Raw genomic sequence first — 22,570 nt, forward strand, 5'->3', positions numbered from 1 at the left:
GCAGGACAGAAACCCGAACCTCCACGCCATGAAGGTAAGTCAAGTCTCCCCGAATCCTGAATGTTGACGTCAAAAGATGCGAGACGGAAAAAAGACATCATGGTGCGCTCGCAGGTTTTCGGGAGATCCTTGTGTGCAACCACCAGAAGAACGTCGACCTCTTTTGTCAGAGTGAGGGTCAAAGCGTCATCCGCATCCAGTCGGCCTTCTACGGACGGAGGAGCGGCAGCCTTTGTCCAACTCAGAACGCAACAAAGGGTATGACAGGACATAAGCGACGTCGTCCGTGGTCCGACGATACGACCGTTGCAGCCAAATAAGCTTCTCAGCCTTGTGACTTGCAGAGACTTGTGTGGTGCGAGGAGCCCTCCCTCATTACAGGCAGAAATGTGACAACCGTCAATATTGTCTTGCTGACCCTTTTGAGGGCGTCCGGGAGACCTGCCCTGCAGTCTCCAAATACCTGCACATGGTCTACAGCTGTGAACGGAAAGGTGGGCTTCACGTCTCTGTTGTCTCATGCGGTATCTCCCGACCAGAGTTGGGGTATGACGGCACATTGAATGGTCTGTTCTGCTTCGGACGTTGATGCGATGGCTAAAAGGTTCAGGGGACCACTCGCCATAAAAGCTTGGCGACCATTGGCCTAGTGAATCCACGGCGCCTAACAATGCCCAGAACAATACAACACAAGGATTCAGTTATCAGGGATCCGTGGCAACATGATTCTGGGTTGTCCTCAGTGTGTCTTGACAGTTTGGTCGAGGCGGACAAGCGCATCGCCGACTCAGCGTTTGAAGCCTCCTCCTCTATGAGCGACACCAGCCCAGAGAAAGCTCAATTGAGCAAGAATTCCTGCTGGAGACCGTCACAAGATCGTACGTAGACAACCGAAAGTTACTTCGGCGCTGGCAGTTTGGTGTCCTGAGCGAACTTGTGTCCTGCAGCCTCCACCAGCTGGATCCAGGTGAACCTCGGTCACGTGAGAAAGGTGACCGGGATCGTCACCCAGGGCTGTCCTCATACTGACCAAAGGTCCTGGGTCATCGACTTTGAGATGAAGATGAGTTTGGATGGCAAAAGCTGGACTGAACACCCGGACGAAAAGGTGAGCGGCCAGCCAGTCGACCTGACGCCGACCGGGCCGCCCAAACTTGCCATTACAAATGAGAGTGCTATTTCTAGTTTACCGGAGGGGGGGAGCACCGGTTTGGCTCTGCGTTTTCCGCTCAGTACGTCCGCATCCTGCCGCTGGAGGACAGCGTTGACTTCGGCCTCAGCTTTGACCTCTTGGGATGCGCACGTGACGGTAAGCGAGTCTCTCCCTCCGCTGCCGGTAAATACATGCAACCCATCTTTTGATATCACCTTTTGTCTGACAGATGGGATGACCTGTGACAGCACGTTCAACAGCCTCCACTTGACCAAGGCAATGACGTGAGTCGCACTTGCCCCGGTGTTTCCATGACGGTGAGCGCCTGTCGTCAATTAGCTTGTCCTCTCCTTCTGCAGGTTCCACTGCCCACCCAAGTGCGCCAACTCCAAACACAATGTCACAGGAACCTTGGTCTACAATAAGGTACGGGATTGCTGACCCTTGGACTGGAGGGGCACTGGCTCTTGGCAAAAATAAACATTTCAAAGATGAACCTACTTTCAATTGGGATTTTCAAATTAGTTCCATTTGAAAGATGATTTCATTTCCACACACCACTCAGGAAATCACATCCTCCCTATCGTGACCCGTCAGTTGAGTTCTTGACTTGATGTGAGTGCAGGACTCAAGCGTGTGCGCGGCCGCTATTCACGCCGGCGTCATTCGTAACGACATCGGAGGAGACTGTATTGTGATGAAAGAAGTGGCAAAGAAGGACTTTGCTGGCTCCACCCAGAACGGGATCACCTCCCTCAAGTGAGTGGCCAAGTTTATGGCATAGTACCAATAAGAGGCCCAGCTCATTGTCACATGTACGAACTGCAGGAATGCCGACTCGACGGATCAGGCCTTCACATTTGCCGACGGAGGTGAGTTCACGGAGCATTTTTTCATGTTAAGTGCTCAACTACTGCTAACCCCGCACGGGATCTCACCTGCAGAGCCGAGATGCTTGGGAGAGTCCTGGGAGGAGTTTGCGGGCTTCTGCTACAAAGCTTTTGAGGACAAGAAGGAGTGGGCCGCTGCTCAAACTGACTGTAAGAAATTGGGTGCCAATCTGGTGTCCATCCTTTCCGAGGTGGAGCAGACGTGGGTGAAAAGTGCTTCCGCCCTCGGTGCGTACACCGTCTTTGTAGAACTACTATCCCCTGAACGCTGGGTGAGAGATCTGCTCGCCTTTGTCCTCTGCAGACACCAGCGATATGTGGACCGGACTGCATGACCAGAATGTCCTCGGCATGTTTGAGTGGTCGGACCGCCACGAGGTGACCTTCACCGACTGGGCCCCGGAAGAACCCAAACACCTGAAAAAGGACTGTGTGGCGATGTCGCAAAAGGTGCGTGGCCAATTGACCGTTTGCAAGAACATCTGCACAATCCACTGATCCTTCTTGCTCATCTTTCAGGCTGGAAAATGGAAGCAGATGAGCTGCAAGATACCCAACAGCTTCATGTGCAAGATGCCCAAAGCGCATTATGCAATCACCTCAGAGAAGGCAGAGGAGAGCCATTCTGGTGACAGCGTACTCTTGCACAGAAGCAAGCTCGCCAAGTCAGCGAATGTAGTGAGTTTATTTCTCTCTCTCTCTCTCTCTCTCTCTCTCTCTCTCTCTCTCTCTCTCTCTCTCTCTCTCACTGCATCCCACGTTTCTGGACAGGTTCAAAAGACAGTTGTAAAATTTCCACACAATTTCATTTCAGTGTCAGATCTTAGCATTCGCATGCAATGTCTATTCAAGATGTTTTGATGACCAGTTATGTTTTGATTACATGTTTTCAGGTTGCTGGATCAGCGGTCGAGCTGAAGGGAGGTCTCCGTGTGAACAACGTCATCACCATCACAGGGCGAGCAAATAAACTGGCAGATTGGTACGAGGATCCCCAGCCACTCCCACACGGGCACAAGAATGCTAATACCACAAACACACTGTTGTACATCTGTGTTGCAGGTTTAAAATCAATCTGTTTGTGCCTGACGACGAAACCGACAACGTGGTCGCGCTGCTCCTCAAGTTGAACTTTGTAACCAAGAAGATTTGGTTGTACTCCAGAGTTAACACAACTTGGAACGAAAGAGAGGAGCATCCCACACAAAGCTCTGGACGCGGACGAGAAGTCAAGGTGACGTGAATCACAGTATTTCTGCTCACACTCTCACTTACAGTTTTGGGGTTTCCAAACTTTGATGTGGAATGTTCCTTACCTTTGATTGGTGCCGGTTAGTTAATTCTATCTAATTGTCGCTTCGTTGTTTGTTCATATGCGCAAGGCGTATCCATACAACTGTCTGTCAAAACCCATTCCATCTTGTAGAACCTCCCTGAACATACGTCAATCTTAAAAAATAGAGTGTTTCCAATGGGAAGCGGACATTTACTGGTTGAAGAGCACCTAGCCGCTAATAAAGGTTGGAGTGATTTTCTTTTTCAAACTACAAAAAGTATGGAATGGAAATGTCAGTCAAAAGGAAGTGCTCAAACCATCCCACCCTTCGTGATGCTACTCAGAAATGTCGACCATAGCATGAATTTTCTTCCAATCGCTAGCAAAACTGTAAGGCTTGCTCGCCAAAAAAAGTCACGAGTCCCAAAAATGTCAACGTGAACGTCACATCTCCCGCCTTTGCTCGCTGCCATGCCGTTCACAGTCATCACGTGCATGGTGTCCTTGTTGTTGCTCAGGTTGTCATCAAGTGCGCCGACGATCATTTCCAGATCACAATCAACGGCCTCGACGAGGTGACTTACAAATACAGAGAGGCCAATCTACAAAGCATCACGCAGATGATCGTGTGGGGTCACGTGTCCATCAAGGACATCAAGCAAAGCTCCGCTTAGACCAGTCTGCGCTAAAATGTGAGGACAGACGTCGTCAAAGTGTTCAAATTGTTTTTGGCACACCCTTTTCCACCAGCTACAGATGGTTTGTGGGATAATTGTACAAAAGTAACCACTTTATAGTTTGATCTAATACTTAATCTTAGTCTAGTGGGCTATTAGAAAAAGCCAGACTTGCATGCTTTTTTTTTTTCTTTTTGATTGCCTTTGTGCATCCGGGCTTTGTGTTTATTGCATTGAACTGCGCAGTATTTGTAGTTAAGAGAGTTTTCCTGGCCCGATCAAGAGACCCTTTTGACTGATTGGATGATGAGTAATGAGAAGAGAATGCAGTTTCTGGAGAAACTGCGTGTGAAGGCAAAGAAGCTGGATGAAAATTTGGGATTGGGGAATGCTAGCGAATGATGTGAAAAGGCGAGAAATAACGACAAGCGAGAAAAATGTTAAGCGAGAAAAAAATGGTAACACGAGAACCATCAACGAGAAAAAAGTACGATAAGCGAGAGAAAAACAGCGAGACAGTGAGAAAAACATGAGCGAGCAGTAAGCGAGAAAAACAGAAAACGAGAACAACTAAGCAGAGTTAAGCGGAAATAATGGTAAGCGAGAAAAACAATAGGCAAGAAAAATGGTACGCGATAAAAGCGGTACATGAGAAAAAAAGCGAGGAAAAGCGGTAGGCGAGAGAAAAAACGATGACAAAAAAATGAAGTGAGAAAAAGGTATGAAGGTAAAACTACGCTAGAAAAAAACGGTAAGCGAGAAAAAACAATAGGCAAGAAAAACAGTAAGTGAGAAAAATCGTAAGAGAAAAAACTAAGCAAGAAAAAAAGGTAGATGAGAAAAAACACTGTGAGAGAAACGGTAAGCAAGCGGTAAGCAAGAAAAAAACGGAAGTGTAAAAAAAAACAGTGAGAAAAAACGAAGCAAAAAAGACCTAGGTGAGAGAACCAGTAAGCACGCACAAAGCGACAAAAAAACGGGAAGCAGGAAAATACTAAGCAAAAACGTATGTGAGAAAAACGGTAAGCGAGGAAAGAACAATTTTCTCAACGGATCTACACGATTCACAAAAATGATACTTCCGACGGACAAAAACACGGAAATCCGCAGAAAATTCTCATCCCTGTATAGACGTCTACGGGATAGAGCTTTTAGAAGTCTTTGTGAAAGTTTTTTAGACGTTTTTTGCATCTATCTATAGCAGTGGTCCCCAACCTTTTTTGCGCCACGGACCGGTTACAGAAATAGTTTCGCGGACTGGCCTTTATATAAAAACATTTATATAAATAAATAATACATTCATAATAAATATAAAAATACGATGAAATAAAATAATGATACGACTGGCAGAAAAACAAGTATAAACGACATAAAAATAAAACTCACCGTTACGTTGAATTAGTGGGAGGGCTGAGCTTGTTTCTCAGAAACGAGCCAGTCCCAATCAGAGACAATGACACCCAAAGTGGTTAAGGTTTGTCTTTTAATACAGGATGCTTGGTCTCCATGTGCCGAAGCAGTTTTGAAGGCTTCATTGCTTCGTTAGCCAGCCTGTCACCACATATTATGCAGAGTGGGCTTGGCGCGTCAGAGTCACCTGTGGCGATAAATCCATATTTTAAGTAGGACTCCAGAAATGTTCTTTTAAATGCAGCTTCTTTCTTAGAAGTCGCGGGTTATTCTTCTTCCGTCTCCTCATTGGGCTTTTTTCCCTTTCCAAAGAAGCTTTCCAAACATCTCTGTTACTTGCTCATATTTGCTTGCTTCGCGGGAACATGTTACGTGATCGAGACGGGCGTCTTGACCTGAACCGATGGATTAATTGGGAGAGAATCGCCAATTTTTTTTATATTTTCAAAATAAATTCTGACTAATTTTTGCTAGCTTTGCGGATCGACTGGGGAAACATGTCACATGACCGGGATGAGCGTCTTGACCTGAATTAATTGATCGTCGATAAAAGAAAGTTTTTTTTTTTTTCCTGTGCGGCTTGGTGGCCCGGTACCAAGTGACCCACGGACCAGTACCGGTCCACGGCCCGGTGGTTGGGGGCCCCTGATCTATAGCATAGACGTCTATGGGATAGATGTCTAAAAACTTTCCCTTTTAGACCTTTTTAGACGGGTTTTAGGCAAGACGTCTAGGTAGATGACAAAATCAGGGCAGTGTCTCTGATTAGTTTGACAGCACAGTGGATTGAGGATAATTTCACCCCACAAAGAGTCGTTTTACATGCAAGAAGAGAACCTTCCACTTACATTTTCCAAGTAGTCATTGGTGTAGCCAACAGAAAACTTTGAACAAACAAGGTTATGCCGTTCTCAGTTATTTTTTTTTCGTATTTTTTTGCTGGTAAACTTCAAAGAATTTGTTATTTATGTAGAAGAGGTTCTTTTTTTATAGTAATAGAAAAGTGAGATATTTAAAGTAGACTGTTACTGTCATTCACTGTCAACTGTAACATTTGCTTTTTGCATTGAAAAATAAAAATGACATTTAAGTTTGGTGGAATTATATTTTTTGTGTTCTTCAGTACTCTTGTGTCAACAAGTAGTGTAATCAAAGTACTTGTACTTATATCTGTTTTTAAAAAAGTGGTATCGGTGCGTCCGATTTTCGTATTTCATTTCATGTATTTAAAGCGGTTTTGCATCGTAAAAGCGTTCTAAGATACTTAACGTGCGCGGGAACTACCGTATTTTCCGCACTATTAGGCGCACTTAAAAACTTACATTTTACTCAAAAAAACACAGTGCGCCTTATAATGCAGAGCGCCTTATATATGGATCAATTTAGGAATTCGTTGATCCATACTGGTTGTACACAGTGCTCTGCCAAAATGTTTCAGTACGTTTTAGTACGACTAGTAAATTACAAGGTCGCATCGCTTCCCAACATTACGGCAACTGTGGTCAGGGGGCGTCACCGAATAGCTGTTGTACCCGCGAGGCTATTTCATTTCAAAACCGGCTGCTCCGTTAATGTTTCGAGTAAATTTACGGATTGATATGGAAGGGAAACGTAGGTAAGCAGTACCAATGTGTTAGATCAAACTTTAGTCAGTTCCGATCATTTTATAGGAGATCGTTTGAGAAACGCGATTGTTTACACTTTGCTGAGGCTCATGGGGGTCTGCGAGCTGAGGCTCATGGGAGTTTGCGGGTGGCTAATGCTATAATAATAGCTGCTATACGCACAAGGCTATTTCATGTCAAAATAGGCTGCTCTGTTAATGTTTCGAGTAAATTTACGGATCGATATGGAGGGAAACATAGGTAAGCAGTACCAGTGTTAGATCGAACTTTAGTCAGTTCTGATCATTTTATAGGAGATTGTTTGAGAAACACGATTGTTTACAGAGGGCTTATTGGTTATTGGCTAGTGGATGCATACCGCAACCCGAGTCAACCTCAGTTTGTTGCAGTATAGCTTCTATTTTATGCGCCTTTTAATCCGGTGCGCCCTATATATGAAATAATTTCTAAAATAAAAAATTCAATGAGGGTGCGCCTTATAATCCAGTGCGCCTTTTGGTGCGAAAAATACGGTAGTTGATGCGCGCGGTGGAAGAATACACAGCGAGAGAGACTGTGGACCGAGGAAGACGGCGTGACCCACTCACATGGTATACGCCATTTTGGAATGTTGCGTTGCCTCTCTCTTGCAAAGCCCCTTCCGGTGTGCAAGCCAATCAAAGGAATAAAGCAAAGGAATTGTTTTTTTATTTTTATTTATTACTGTACTGTTTCATTTTATTACTGTTCCGACTTACACCAAAATTCGATTCACATCACTGCCTCAGAACGGATCGACATCGTAAGCCGAAGATAAAGATAAATATTTTTTACTTGCTCAGCCACGCCAGCCAGACCGCAGGTCCAGCGTTCTACGTCCCCATTTCCCCTTTTGCCAATAAAGGATCGTGCTGCACTTGGTAGCCCTGTCTCTGTTCCCTGACAATCTACTGTCACGGAGTGAACTGAAGACTGCTCACATTTCTTGGCAAGCTCCATTTCATATTCCATAAACTGCAGAAAAAGAAATGGGAAGTAGTTTGGAAGTTGTGAAATTGCAAGAAGTACGCAACTAACTGCGCACCCTTTGGAAAGATTGCATTTCGGCATAAATTGGTCATAAAATGTGATCTGATTTTCATCTAATGGACACTATTTTCTTGAAGCAATACCACACAATTATGTTATGTTTTTTTCTTTTCTGGAAGTCATTAGATTTTTCTTCACCTCACAATGCACTTGCCACGCGAAGGGGGAGTAGCAGCAGTGCTAATCTGCCATACTATGGACTGATGAACATCAAAACTTGACCCTTGTCACCATTTCCACCTTCATCTTTTCTTCTTCTTAGGCCTTTTCATTCCTTTCGGAACATAGGCCATCGATGAAGAGTTTCCACCCTCGTCTGTCTTTTGCCATTTTCTCCAGCTGTTTCCACGACAGTCCCATCTTCTTGATATCCAGCTCTGTGCTCCTTCTCCAGTTGTTTTTGGGTTTCCCTCTGCTTCTTTTGCCTTGTGGGTTCCATGTTAACGCCTGTTTGGTTATAGCCGTGTTGTTTTTTCTCAGGGTATGTCCTATCCAGCTCCACTTCCTCCTCATAATCTGTATCTCGTGTTTCTTGTTTGGTGCGGTCCCATAGGCTGGTGTTGCTGATGCGGTTGGGCCAGAAGATCCTGAGGATGCGTCTTGGGCAGTGATTTGTGAAGGTTTGCAGTTTAGCAGTGATGTGTTTGGTGGTCCTCCATGTTACTGATCCATATAGCAGCACTGTTTTGACGTTGGAGTTGAAGATTTTGAGTTTAGTATTGAGTGAAATGTTTTTGGTTTTCCACATCTTATCTAATATGTTGAATGCTGTTCTTGCTTTCCCTATTCTTGATTTCACATCTTCCTCCGTTCCACCGTCCACTGCAATTACACTTCCTCGGTATGTGAATCTGTCTACCTCTTCCAGTGGGCAGCCCCTGAGGTTAATGGTTTGTGTTTTTGTTGTTTACTCGCATTACTTTGGTTTTTGCTCCATTTATTTTTAGTCCCAGTCCTGCTGCTGTTTTTTCAAGGAGTTGAGTTTTCTCCTGTATCTCTTGGTGGCTGTGAGAGTAGAGCAATATCGTCGGCAAAGTCCAGATCTTCTAGTTGTTCTGTCAAAGTCCATTGGATGCCTGTCTTGTGGGTAGTTTGTTTCATGATCCAGTCAATGCATAGGAGGAATAGAAAGGGGGAAAGTAGACATCCCTGTTTCACTCTAGTGACCACGGTGAATGTTTTCTGTATTGGTCCCTGGTGCAGCACTTGGCACTGCATGTCCTGATATGAGCTTTTGATTATGTTGATGAACTTGTGGGGTATTCCGTAATGTGCCATTAAGCTCCATAATAGCTTCCGGTCTACGCTGTCAAACGCCTTTTCGAAGTCTATGAAATCTACGTAAGCCGGGGTGTTCCATTCTCTCGATTGTTCTATAATGATCCTGAGGGTAGCAATTTGGTCAATACATGATCTTCCACTTCTGAAACCAGCTTGATTTTCTCCGAGCTCCTCATCAACCCCTTTCCGTAGTCTTTCTAAGATGATGCGGCTTAGCACTTTGCTCGGTGTTGATAGCATCATGATGCCTCTATAGTTGTTGCAGTCTCTAAGGCAGGGGTCACCAACTCCGGTCCTCAAGGGCGCCAATCCAGCCTGTTTTAGATGTATCCCCCCTGCAACACACCTGATTCAAATAATCAGGATCACTATCAGCCTTAATAGAGCTTGCTGATCATTTGAATCAGGTGTGTTGTTGCAGGGCTGCACCTAAAACAGGCTGGATTGGCGCCCTTGAGGACCGGAGTTGGTGACCCCTGCTCTCAGGTCTCCTTTTTTGGGGATGACAGCAATAAGCCCATCTTTTCAGTCTGCTGGTATGTTTCCTTCCTCCTCCCATATTTTCCTGATGAATGTGTGGAACATGATGGTTGTAGTTTCAACATCTGCATGTAGGGCCTCTACTGGGATTTCATCTGGCCCTGCGGCTTTGCCACGTCGGAGCATCATGATAGCCGTCTTTACCTCAGATCTTGTTGGGGGGGGCGCAATTGATTTTGAGTTAATGTGCTGCTGGTGGGATCTCTATTGCTTGGTCGGGCGGTGGTTTATTCAACAGCTCGTTGAAATGCTCTGTCCACCTTTGGTGGTGTTCCTCCTTGGTGGTGAGGAGTCGTCCCTCTTTATTCCGGATTTGTGTGTTGTTCTGTCTGAACTTCTCAGCTAGTTTCCTGGTGGTCATGTAGAGTTCCTTGAGATTGTTTTGTGCTGCTGCTTCCTGTGCTTCTTTAGCCAGTGCCTCAATGTAGTTTTTCTTGTCCCGTTTGGCACTTTTCCTTACTTCCTTGTTTGCTTCCTCGTAGTCCTTGTGAGCTGTGGCCTTTCTCGCTCATGTCTTGTATTTGTTTAGTGTGTCCTTTTTGGCCCTCCTTTCTTCTATTTTTTCCAGGTTTCTGTTGACAGCCAAGGTTTATGGTTTGTTGTCCTTTTCCCTAAAACTTCCAGACAGGTCTTGAAGGAATGGGGTCGAAATCCAAAAAGTCCTGCCTAGCGACAAAAACAAATATGCTCAAACCTCATTGAATAAAGTACATAAGCAGACAAGTATATTCACATATTAAATCAATAAAAGAAACATTTTGAGCATATAATTATAGCTACACACCAAATCAATAAAGAAGACATAACTAGACATTTTTGACAGGTGGCATCGACAAAGATTTTTCTAACTATGATCTGATATGTATTTCTGAGCACTTTGAAATAACAAATGTTTTTTGATATATTGCCTGAATAGCTTAATGAACCTTTAGGAACTGTTTAATGCATGCCTGATGATTGTCTAAATCACGGACACTGCCAAAAACGTCTAAAAATGTTCAGTACTTGATGATATCTTATGTTTTGACTAATGCTAGTCGCCAGTTTTTCGATTACTACTGAACGTTCTGAACAGAGGGAAATATTTTGCCTGTCAAAGAAAAGATATGGTTGGAAACATGAATAAACTAAGAATATGATGACGTAAGCAAGTACATGGAGTATCAAAAGAACAAACAAACAAAAACATGATGTTAGGGTTTCTTGATCGTATGATTATGTTGGAATGTAACCTGTAATATATAACCTAGCTAGATTAGTTTTATGCTTATGTTGGAATGTAACCTGTAATAAATAACCTAGCTTGTCCCATCCTACACGTCGTCCCTGCTATGCTTTGATTAGAGGTCAAGGGCTTCAACTCCATCCAGTCCACTGGACCAGCTCAGTGGACTAGTGGTAGAGTGTCCTCCCTGAGACTGGAAGGTTGTGGGTTCAAACCCCGGCCGGGTCATACCAAAGACTATAAAAATGAGACCCATTGCCTCCCTGCTTGGCACTCAGCATTAAGGGTTGGAATTGGGGGGTTAAATCACCAAATGATTCCCGAGCGCGGCACCGCCGCTGCTCACTGCTCCCCTCTCCCCCAGGGGATGGATCAAAATCACATGGGGATGGGTTAAATGCAGAGGACAAATTTCACCACACCCAGATGTGTGTGTGACGATCATTGGGACTTTAACTTTTTTAACTCTCACCCCCACCCTGTTTCTCTCAATAAAAATGCTCTTGCAAAAGGCCTGAGTCAGACCTCATTCGAGCATCGCTGTACGCACAGCGACGAATGACTCTCCATTTGCAAGTACTGAAAAAGGGCATACTGTCTCGCGTGTGGTTCTTGCAAAAATAAGTTAGAGTGAGCACCACTCTGGTGGTGAGTACAAACTTTGCATAGTCAGGGAACATTAATAAATTGATGATGTCACAGCCAAAAGCTCACATAATCACAGCCAAAAGCTCACATAATCCCGTACAAAATGAGACAATTGAAAGAATGATGAATGGGCGGTGTGCGACAGGAGGCGAAGTGGATGTATGTGCAAAAATGGTTTACAGGAAGGACACTTGGAGATAAAACCGGTAGAGGTGCCAAAAGAAGAGGGGCAGGAGGAAACCAACCAAGAACCCGGCCAAAGGTGATCGCCAAGGCCGAAAGACGGGATGGAAAACTACAGCCCCCACACACACCGAATCACCCGTAATCATTACCCAACCCCACGGAACCAGCTCTCACCGAACCAGCACCCACTCCCATGGAATCAAACTCTCCTGTGAACTTACCACACCCCCTGACTCATCCATCACCCATCAAACTCGGCCCACACTGGCATGTGCAACTGAATATAAGATGACCAAAGAACCTTGAACGTTGCCTTTTCTGAATGGAGACTTTCTGCTTTTGAGCATGGTCGCACGAAAGGCCCAGCGCTGTATTGTACTTTCCTGAAAACAGAGCTTTCTTAACAAGAATTGTGATTGAACTCAACCAACCTGTGTAAGTCTAAATTTTGTTTCAGTGTCTTAGCCTTTTCCTAAAACTGACGAAATAAAACGAGCACGCGGTGAGTACATTGGATAACAGGTGATTGGCTATGGCTTTTGCCATGAGGCGCGGATAGCGCGCTTCCCAAATTGTGGACCAAATCCAACAGTCTCCTTCCATACACTTTTCAGGCTGTTCCAGTACTCCTTCACTGGTTGTTCTTGCAGGGCTTGAAACCCGTTCTGAAGGGTGGTTTTATACAGCTCAGTTGTTCCAATGTCTTGGAAGAGCTGGATGTTGTACTTTGTTCTGTTCCCAGAAGGGGTATTGCGGCGCTTTAGCTTGAGTTGGAGTTTTGCAGCCAGTAGGTGGTGGTCTGATCCAGCGTCTGCCCCCCTCTTTACTCTCACATCCAGGAGAGACCGTCTGAACTTCCGGTTGATGCATATGTGGTCAATCTGGTTTTCGGTAGTGTGGTCGGGAGATATCCAGGTGGTTTTATCAACGTGTTTATGGGGGAATATGGTGCCTCCTATGACCAGGTTGGTGTCAGCACATATGTCTGAAAATCTTTCCCCATTTTCGTTCATGGTGCCAAGTCCATGTCTTCCCATGGCCAGTTCGTATCCATTGTTGTTGTTTCCCATCTTGGCATTAATGTCACCCATGAGTAAGGTTAGGTCTTTTTCCTTCCTGGACTGGCGTAGATGTTGTAGTTGGTTATAGAAGTTATCCTTCATTTCCTCCTCTGCATTGTTGGTAGGTCCATAGCACTGTATGATTTGAAGGTTGATTCTTTTATGGGTGGTTATGGAATCTTGCAGTGATAATTCTTGAGCTGATGGGCTCCCAACCGATGAGGGCCTGTTGTGCTTCTTTGGAGAGCATGAGTGCCACTCCTTCTGTGTGTGGTGCCGCTTCCTCTGCATGTCCAGAGTAGAGAATGTACTCACCACTGGCTAGTTTGACTTCACCTGTCTGGATCAAGTCAAAGTGTTTGCCAAAGTGTTTGGAAAACATTGGAAAAACTAAAACTTCCAAAATTAAGATGGGAAATAATGATAGATCTCTAGCTCTTGAAGGAGATGAGAAGTACATGGCGAGTAGATTTCTTAATTGTATGCAATACATGCCGAAGGGGAAGAAAAAGTATGGAGTACAAGGAAAGTTGAAAGTTGAAATGTGGAACGTTGTGGTAGAACTTTTGGAGGAGAGTGTGGCTAGGACGCCAAACGGATTGAGAAAGAGGGAGGATTGACTTGTGCTAGAGCAGGGGTGGGCAAACTACGGCCCGCGGGCCACATCCGGCCCACGGGACCGTTTAATCCGGCCCGCCAACCCTGAATAAATTGTATTATTAAACATTTTTTTGGTCATTTTGCATGCAATGACTGCGTTTCCCCAGTAGATGGGGAACCGCTCGCCTGCGCATTTACTACCGGAAGCCGTGTCAGAAAGCTCGGTGCACACTCGCAAGTGCGTGTACGTACTCAGTAGTACGGACATGGCGCACTCGCGCTCTATTTGTATCAGTCCCGAATTTAGAGCGTGGGCTGTGACGACAGCATTCTTGTAATTCGCGCGCTGAGCTTTCAGATACAGTTTTACGCTAAAGCCACCCACAAACCTTCCCCTGGAATCCTTCTATTAAAATGAGTCGCTCAAGGAAAAGCAAGGTGGACACAGTGCCGAGTGTTTAAAAAAGAGTGGCCAATTTGGCTCGACGTACGCGACGTGACGTTCAGCCACATCAACATCAACCCGTCACAGATCGAGGTAAACGGACCAACACCTCGGATCTCTCCTAAGAATTGCCACAACAAATTTTACTCCAGACTATGACGCACTAGCAAAAAAGGGAGACCAACAACACTATTCCCACTGAAAATGAAGGGGAGGCTCTCAAGTTTGCATTTTGAATATGATTTGTACACATAGCAGGGATTGAAACTAGCGACCATTCTCATTTTCAAACAATGCAGGATGCTCAAGGACATTGATGCACCACCTGTTTGCGACTAATCTTAACCTGTAAAGTTCTTAAGGCTTACTTTAAGGAAGTGTTTCCCGTTTCCTCACCTCTGTTACCAGGTGTTTGTGAGTTAAAACTCTGCTCTGATGTTCAGATACCCCTCACCGTGTTGCCGTTTTGATTACTTTATTTGGATGTATGCTTTCACCGATTCTTCAAGATGATATATTTGGTCAGAATGTTTGCCGTTTGATGTGATCTCATAAGATAAAAATCTTTCATTAATCTGACCTGCAGGCACTGAAGTGATGGAGACTGTTATTCATAATAACAGTGTCGTATTTTATGAGAATCACTGATAGCAGTTTTTTAGTGAATTATTATTATTATTTTCTTAATGCTGTTAATAAATGCATTTGTTTTCAAAAAACTTGTTTGGAATATCCATGCTTTACTACCTACTAAAGGCCAAAATCTTTTATGCAATGACCTTTACAGGTCGCTTATATTACTTCACACAAACACTACGTCCATCTGCTCCTGGTTCGGCCCTCCGGTCCAAATTTAGAAGCCAGTTCGGCCCGCGAGTCAAAAGGTTTGCCCACCCCTGTGCTAGAGTGTGGTTGAAAGCTTCACAAGAGAGAAGAGAACAACTTCAAATGACAAAAAATGGAAAGATAAAAAGTGATGAGACCGCCATTCAATTAAGATTTGAAAAAGCTTTCTCTGGGCTGGTGTCGCTCATAGAGGAGGAGGCTTCAAACGCTGAGTCGGCGATGCGCTTGTCCGCCTCGACCAAACTGTCAAGACACACTGAGGACAACCCAGAATCATGTTGCAATGGATCCCTGATAACTGAATCCTTGTGTTGTATTGTTCTGGGCATTGTAAGGCGCCGTCGATTCACTAGGCCAATGGTCGCCAAGCTTTTATGGCGAGTGGTCCCCTGAACCTTTTAGCCATCGCATCAATGTCCGTAGCAGAACAGACCATTCAATGTGCCGTCATACCCAGCTCAGTGGCCTAGTGGTAGAGTGTCCGCCCTGAGACTGGAAGGTTGTGGGTTGCGGCCGGGTCATACCAAAGACTATAAAAATGGGACCCATTGCCTCCCTGCTTGGCACTCAGCATTAAGGGTTGGAATTGGGGGGTTAGATCACCAAATGATTCCCGAGCGCGGCACCGCTGCTGCTCACTGCTCCCCTCTCCCCCAGGGGATGGATTAAAATTACATGGGGATGGGTTAAATGCAGAGGACAAATTTCACCACACCCAGATGTGTGTGTGACAAACATTGGGACTTTAATCTTTTAATCTTTAATCTTTAATACCCCAACTCTGGTCGGGAGATACCGCATTAGACAAGAGAGATGTTGTTAGGGTTTACAGATTATCTTGATCGTATGATTATGTTGGAATGTAACCTGTAATAATTAACCTAGCTTGTCCTGTCTTAACAAAAGTAGTAGAACAAAGTCCTAAGATCTTTTGAACTGATTGACTAGCTGCAGAGGAAGCAATCAAAGTTGCTTTGTTTAAACAACGTCGTAAAAGACCCCCTGCTATGCTTTGATCAGCAGGCCAGGGGCTTCAACCCCATCCTGCCCACTCTCACCCCCACTCTCAGCCCCACTCACACCCCCACCCTGTTTCTCTCAATAAAAATGCTCCTGCAAGAGGCCTGAGTCAGACCTCATTCGATCATCGCTGTACGCACAGCGACGAATGGACTCTCCACCTGCAGGTGTTTAAAAGGACTTACGTACTTGTCTCCCGTGTGGTTCTTGCAAAATGAGTTAGAGTGAGCACCACCCTAACATGTTCTGTCTGCAGGTTTCCTTGAACTTTTTGTCTGATGGCGTCCCCCTCCATTTTATGGCTGCCCTCGCTTCTGCTGTCGACCTTTCTGCTGCTTGGTCTGTTTTCTCTGTTGTTGCCGGTTGCCATTGTGGTTTGTTTGAAATTTGGGGCCACTGTAACTGACCTGATTGGCACAGTTATATGCTGACCCCTTGGTGAAGCCAGCCCTTTTATTCTTGTGGTCAGTGAGCTGGACGTGATAGTCAAACATCTTGGAATAATCTTGGGTGTCCAAATCGGGCTTGCTTGCCTGTGTCCAGTTACGTTGCTTCTGTGAAAGGAATGTGAGGGTTATCACTTTACAGTGGAAAATTCTCACAGCACCCCACCAAAAAATGTCACAATTATATACTGTAATATCTATACAGTGCCAACCTATAATTTTTATCAAGTTAAAAAGTTTGTGCCCTAGATGGATATGGGAATCCCCGCCATGACCAGGTGCTGCAACCAGCTGGACATGTGATATGATACCTGTGGCTCAAACAAGTACCGTTGTGACTCCAAGTTCCGCTGGTGCCTCCACAGCATCTGTACCGACCTCAAGAAGAGCCTTGGTTTCGTGTCCAAAGTTGAAGGTTGGTATCCTCTCTACATACCATTTCCTCATACAATTCTCACCTTGTTGAATGTTTGAGGACCATTTGTTGCATTGTAAAAAAAAAACACACAAAAAACTGGCTTCTCTTAAATCTAAGTTGCTGAATGTTGTCTAACATTTCTATTTCTTTGTAAGTCACTGATGGTTAAATCAGAGCAATCCAATAAATGAGTTGCTTTTGGAAAATTGAGAACCTTTTAAATGCTTTCAATAAGTTGACAAACAATTTGTGCTCAAGAGTTGTTGTTTTTTTAATCCATAAATGAGGGGAACGGTATTTGTTTTTTTCAGGATTATTACCCACTGCTTAACAAAACAAGAGTAAAACAGCCTACTGAATCACCATTAAGGCCCAGTAATGAGTTTAAAAATCCAGTGTTTTCTGGCAGGTACTGTTGATAATTCTGCTGGAAAGACTGACTTCCACTCTTGTCCGTTACTTTCTCTCATCATCATGTGAAACGGTGGCAGACACTTTGTTCAACACAGTGTGGACTCTGGGCTGCAGACCCTACATGAACAGCCAGAGAGCATCATGCTATTGCCAAGGAGAAGAGAAAGATGAACTCTAACCTATACCATATTACTATGAAGAAGACAGTGGAAGTTGCAGTAGCATATCAAAAGTATTATTAAGTACACTAGTATACGTGGTATTGCAATGAACAGCTGCAATGGTATTTTTTAAATGGCAATATTGTTGTATTTTCAAAGTATTGCTCTGCTCTATCAGCAATGCTGTTTATTTATACTTCTAGGTGGGGATAACAATCATAACATGACATTCGTTTTGTTCCAAATACCTTTTAAAGTGTATTGTATTGACAGTGCTGTAGATAAACTGCATAGCGTACGCTCGAAATAACCTTTGCTAACTATATTAAACTTCCGTTTGCTTTAGTTTCACTTTTAGCAACGAGCTTTTTCATCCATTAATTTATTTGGTTTTGTTCAACGGATTACCTGCCATTCCCTGGGTGGATGGGTCATTGGCCAGAAATTGAGGCTAGGCTGGTTAAGGAAGAGAAAAGAAGCCATGTTCTAACTTCTTTTACCACTCCCTTATTTGGGCAATAACTAAGCCACTCATAACATGCATAACATGCTTAGAAAACATCAGTCACCAGTAAGCCCTAATTTCTTCTAATAATATCATTAAAATCCAGCTTTTAAGATGTTTGTCTCCTGATCTCTAGTCATTGTGTCCTTCCATTTGTCATACAAACTATTTTAAAAGCACTTTTTGCAAGGGTTAACTTGAGCAGCAAAAAGTAGCGAGGGTTACGCACAGGGCCGGTTCTAGGAATGCACGTAAGAGGGGGCAGTCAGAAATGTGAAGGGGGCATGTTCTTTTTTTTTTTTTTTTTTTACACATTTTTAACACCGTTAGTGTTTTCTTCACGGCAGTTGTTAGCTGTGTGTCCAGATCTCAACCTGGAGAAGTGGATTGCACTCTGTCAGGCCTCTACACTAAGACCTGTCCAGCTTGGGTGTCCCACCTGAAGATTAAAGCTTCTGCTGGTATTGCTCTTAGGGTCACTGAGGCACGCAAACCCCCTGACCACAATAAGGTGGCAATCTCTCAGGGGGGGGGGGGGGGACATATAATATGAATGTTATCTTAACTATTATTTGAGTTGTCGTTAATTATTAGTTATGGGCTTGCTGAGAGGTTTGTTCAAACAATGAAACGTGCCTTGAAAACATCACAAGGACAAGGAACGCTACATCAGAGACTGCACAACTTTCTACTAACATACCGCAACAGTCCACATGCAACCACCAAAACATCTCCTGCTAGTCTGATGCTAAAGAAAGACCTGCGCATCACGTTTGACCTCTTGAAGCCCTCAGCAGTGAAGGACATTGTCCAATGTCAACAGGAAAAACAGGTTAGGTGCAGAGAACAGAAGGGCAAGGAAAGAGGTTTCAAACCAGGAGAATCTGTGCAGGCAAGGAACTACCGTGGCGAACCAAAGTGGATTCCTGCCACTGTTATTGCGCAAACTGGACCAGTATCCTATACTGTCCAAACGTCTGATAGTGTATGGAGGAGACATGTTGATCAACTCCTACAGACTCCGTTAGTGCCAGCGGAGCTGTCCCTCAAAGATTTACCTGATGGCCCTGCCAATGTCAAAACACCGGTTCACATACCCTCACAAATGCAGGACTCAACCGCGCCAGCGCCAACAGTCCCAGCTGAGGATTTGACCGAAACAGAGACTGAGACATCATCCTTTGCAGAAGCCCCTGCAACGAGTTCACCATTGGACGACTATAGTGCTAATACTGTGCCTCCGGATAGGAGATATCCTACCAGAGAGCGGCGAGCTCCTGCACGCCTGGACTTATAGGTTTTTGGATGACCCGAGTTATGGGGATGCAGAATATTCCCATGGGTATAATTCGAGGTAGTCCACCCTCACCCAAAGTTAAAGTTTCATGGGAATATTATTGTCATAATTGTCTGGACCATATATGATAATTGTTTAATGGTAGTTATTGATAGATCTTGAAGATGCCAAGTTATAGGTGCATAAGACTATGTTGTTCATGCATATAGCACGTTCATTGTAAGAGGGGAGGAGATGTTGTGTATTTTGGGCTAACTCAAATTCCGTAGTAGAAAAACCCCGGAAGTGGGATGGGCATTCTGTGTTGTTGTGGTACGCCCTGTGAACGCACTGTAAGTAAGGAATAAAGCAGTTATCCTTCACGTCGTTGTCCGACCTATTCTTGCTATCTAAGAACCTGGAAAATAGTAAGGATATAACATATATCACGGGTCATTACGACGAGTTTGGTGGAGTTTTTACTGCTTCTTCCAACTCCTACCGCGCTGACTGTAACCTGACACTCTCTGGCTGCGTCTTGCCTCATTTGCATACTCACAGTGATTGGATGTTCACGTAGGGGCGGGCGGGGAGTCCTGACAGCAGGCTGTGTGAGGGAGGACACACTGCACCGACATGAGAGAAGAGAGGGGGCTGATTAACGTGTGTTTCTATCAGCGGATTTTTCACTTCTAAAAGTTTGATTCGAGGGGGCAGGACATCTGTTTGAGGGGGCAACGCCCCCTCTTGCCCCTGCGTAGAGCCGGCCTTGGTTGCGCACGTCCTGAATGTCGATTGTTCGGTAGGGTTCATTCGTATTCACGAAGACGTTCACAAGACTTTTGCATTTTAATAGGCGTCAACATATTTTCTTATCGTAAGAAACTGTTTGCAACCTTTTAGGAATCCTGACAAAATTCACAAGATGCACAAACAGTGAGTTCAGCTGTGTGAGTTGCCATGGTTCCAGAACCAGATGTGGCGCTTTCATCCTTCTGTTCTTCTTCTCGTGTATTATCCATCCATCCATCCATCCATCCATCTTCTTCCGCTTATCCGGGGTCGGGTCGCGGGGGCAGCAGCTTCAGGAGGGACTCCCAGACTTCCCTCTCCCCAGCCACTTCATCTAGCTCATCCCGGGGGATCCCAAGGCGTTCCCAGGCCAGCTGAGAGACATAGTCTCTCCAGCGCGTCCTGTGTCGTCCCCGGGGTCTCCTACCGGTGGGACATGCCCGGAACACCTCCCCAGGGAGGTGTCCAGGAGGCATCCTGATGAGATGCCCGAGCCACCTCATCTGGCTCCTCTCAACGTGGAAGAGTAGCGACTCTACTCCGAGTCTCTCCCGGATGACCGAACTTCTCACCCTATCTCTAAGGGAGAGCCCGGACATCCTGCGGAGAAAACTCATTTCGGCCGCTTGTATCCGGGATCTCGTTCTTTCGGTCACGACCCATAGCTCGTGACCATAGGTGAGGGTAGGAGCGTAAATCGACCGGTAAATTGAGAGCTTTGCCTTTTGGCTCAGCTCTCTCTTTACCACGATGGACCGGTACAGAGTCCGCATTACTGCCGACGCTGCACCGATCCGCCTGTCGATCTCGCGCTCCATCCTCCCCTCACTCGTGAACAAGACCCCAAGATACTTAAACTCCTCCACTTGGGGCAGGATCTCATCCCCGATCCGGAGAGGGCATTCCACCCTTTTCCGATCGAGGACCATGGACTCGGATTTGGAGGTGCTGACCCTCATCCCGACCGCTTCACACTCGGCTGCGAACCGCTCCAGTGAGAGCTGGAGATCACGGCCTGAAGAAGCCAACAGCACCACGTCGTCTGCAAAAAGCAGAGACGCGATGCTGAGGTCCCCAAACCGGACACCCTCAACGCCTCGGCCGCGCCTAGAAATTCTGTCCATAAAAATTATGAACAGAATCGGTGACATAGGGCAGCCTTGGCGGAGTCCAACCCTCACTGGGAACGAATCCGACTTACTGCCGGAAATGCGGACCAAACTCTGGCATCGGTGATACAGGGACCGAACCGCCCTTATCAGTTGGCTCGGTACCCCGTACTCCCGAAGCACCCCCCACAGAACCTCCCGAGGGACACGGTCGAACGCCTTCTCCAAGTCCACAAAACACATGTGGACTGGTTGGGCGAACTCCCATGCACCCTCGAGGATCCTGCTGAGGGTGAAGAGCTGGTCCACTGTTCCACGGCCAGGACGAAAGCCACACTGTTCCTCCTGAATCCGAGGTTCGACCTCCCAACGGACCCTCCTCTCCAGCACCCCTGAATAGACCTTACCAGGGAGGCTGAGGAGTGTAATTCCCCTGTAATTGGAACACACCCTCCGGTCCCCCTTCTTAAAGAGGGGAACCACCACCCCAGTCTGCCAATCCAGAGGCACTGTCCCCGATGTCCACGCGATGTTGTAGAGACGTGTCAGCCATGACAGCCCCACAACATCCAGAGCCCTTAAGAAATCCGGGCGGATCTCATCCACCCCCGGGGCCTTGCCACCGAGGAGTTTTTTAACTACCTCAGTGACTTCGACCCCAGAGATTGGAGAGTCCGCCTCAGAGTCCCCAGGCCCTGCTTCCACAATGGAAGGCGTGTAGGTGGAATTGAGGAGGTCTTCGAAGTATTCTCCCCACCGACACACGACGTCCCGAGTCGAGGTCAGCAGCACGCCATCTCCACTGTAAACAGTGTTGACGTTGCACTGCTTCCCCCTCCTGAGACGCCGGATGGTGGACCAGAATTCCCTTGAAGCCGTCCGGAAGTCATTCTCCATGGCCTCGCCAAACTCCTCCCACGCCCGGGTTTTTGCCTCAGCAACCGCCGAAGCCGCGTTCCGCTTGGCCATCCGGTACCTGTCAGCTGCCTCCAGAGTCCCGCAGGCCAAAACGTTCTTCAGCTTGACGGCATTCCTTACCGCCGGTGTCCACCAGCGGGTTTGGGGATTGCCGCCACGACAGGCACCAATGACCTTACGGCCACAGCTCCGGTCGGCCGCCTCAACAATGGAGGCGCGGAACAAGGTCCACTCGGACTCAATGTCCCCCGCCTCCCCCGGGACGTGGGAAAAGCTCTGCCGGAGGTGGGAGTTGAAGCTCTTCCTGACAGGGGATTCCGCCAGACGTTCCCAGCAGACCCTCACAGAGCGTTTGGGTCTGCCAGGTCGGACCGGCATCTTCCCCCACCATCGGAGCCAACCCACCACCAAGTGGTGATCAGTTGACACCTCCGCCCCTCTCTTCGCCCGAGTGTCCAAAACATGCGGCCGCAAATCCGATGACACGACTACAAAGTCGATCAACGAACTGCGGCCTAGGGTGTCCTGGTGCCAAGTGCACACATGGACACCCTTATGCTTGAACATGGTGTTCATTATA

General features: G+C 46.1%; 3 protein-coding genes and 1 long non-coding RNA gene across 4 annotated transcripts in view; 2 read left to right on the forward strand and 2 right to left on the reverse strand.

Annotated features, from left to right (window-relative positions):
- The window catches only part of LOC119122048 (C-type mannose receptor 2-like), a 19,811-nt gene extending 8,495 nt beyond the window's left edge, over nt 1-11,316 (forward strand). Inside the window, exons 21-34 of the mRNA XM_037250218.1 lie at nt 5-34; nt 115-258; nt 345-494; nt 744-878; nt 948-1,108; nt 1,186-1,309; nt 1,383-1,437; nt 1,513-1,579; nt 1,779-1,912; nt 1,982-2,025; nt 2,098-2,271; nt 2,348-2,381; nt 10,542-10,564; nt 11,291-11,316. Coding sequence (XP_037106113.1) covers nt 5-34; nt 115-258; nt 345-494; nt 744-878; nt 948-1,108; nt 1,186-1,309; nt 1,383-1,437; nt 1,513-1,579; nt 1,779-1,912; nt 1,982-2,025; nt 2,098-2,271; nt 2,348-2,381; nt 10,542-10,564; nt 11,291-11,316 — 1,301 coding nt within the window. The remainder of the gene's footprint in view (nt 1-4; nt 35-114; nt 259-344; nt 495-743; nt 879-947; nt 1,109-1,185; nt 1,310-1,382; nt 1,438-1,512; nt 1,580-1,778; nt 1,913-1,981; nt 2,026-2,097; nt 2,272-2,347; nt 2,382-10,541; nt 10,565-11,290) is intronic.
- LOC119128272 lies at nt 2,372-20,822 on the forward strand. Its single transcript, XM_037260529.1, has 7 exons — nt 2,372-2,493; nt 2,563-2,721; nt 2,937-3,025; nt 3,106-3,277; nt 3,838-4,143; nt 10,070-10,074; nt 20,812-20,822. Exons 1-5 carry the CDS (start codon nt 2,395-2,397, stop codon nt 3,991-3,993), a joined length of 675 nt encoding a protein of 224 aa, XP_037116424.1. The 5' UTR covers nt 2,372-2,394; the 3' UTR covers nt 3,994-4,143; nt 10,070-10,074; nt 20,812-20,822.
- On the reverse strand, nt 12,441-13,422 carry LOC119122055 (craniofacial development protein 2-like). Its single transcript, XM_037250228.1, is given in 3 exon segments — nt 12,441-12,457; nt 12,560-13,211; nt 13,213-13,422. Coding segments are annotated over 3 exon segments (879 nt in total).
- On the reverse strand, nt 17,783-20,180 carry LOC119128376. Its single transcript, XR_005098993.1, has 3 exons — nt 20,036-20,180; nt 18,581-18,583; nt 17,783-18,020 (listed from the first exon to the last, which is right to left on the reverse strand). It is a non-coding gene; the product is annotated as an uncharacterized LOC119128376 (long non-coding RNA).
- Nucleotides 20,823-22,570: the final 1,748 nt, after the last annotated feature.

Source organism: Syngnathus acus, chromosome 1 (assembly GCF_901709675.1).
Source record: "Syngnathus acus chromosome 1, fSynAcu1.2, whole genome shotgun sequence".
NCBI classification, from domain to species: Eukaryota; Metazoa; Chordata; class Actinopteri; order Syngnathiformes; family Syngnathidae; genus Syngnathus; species Syngnathus acus.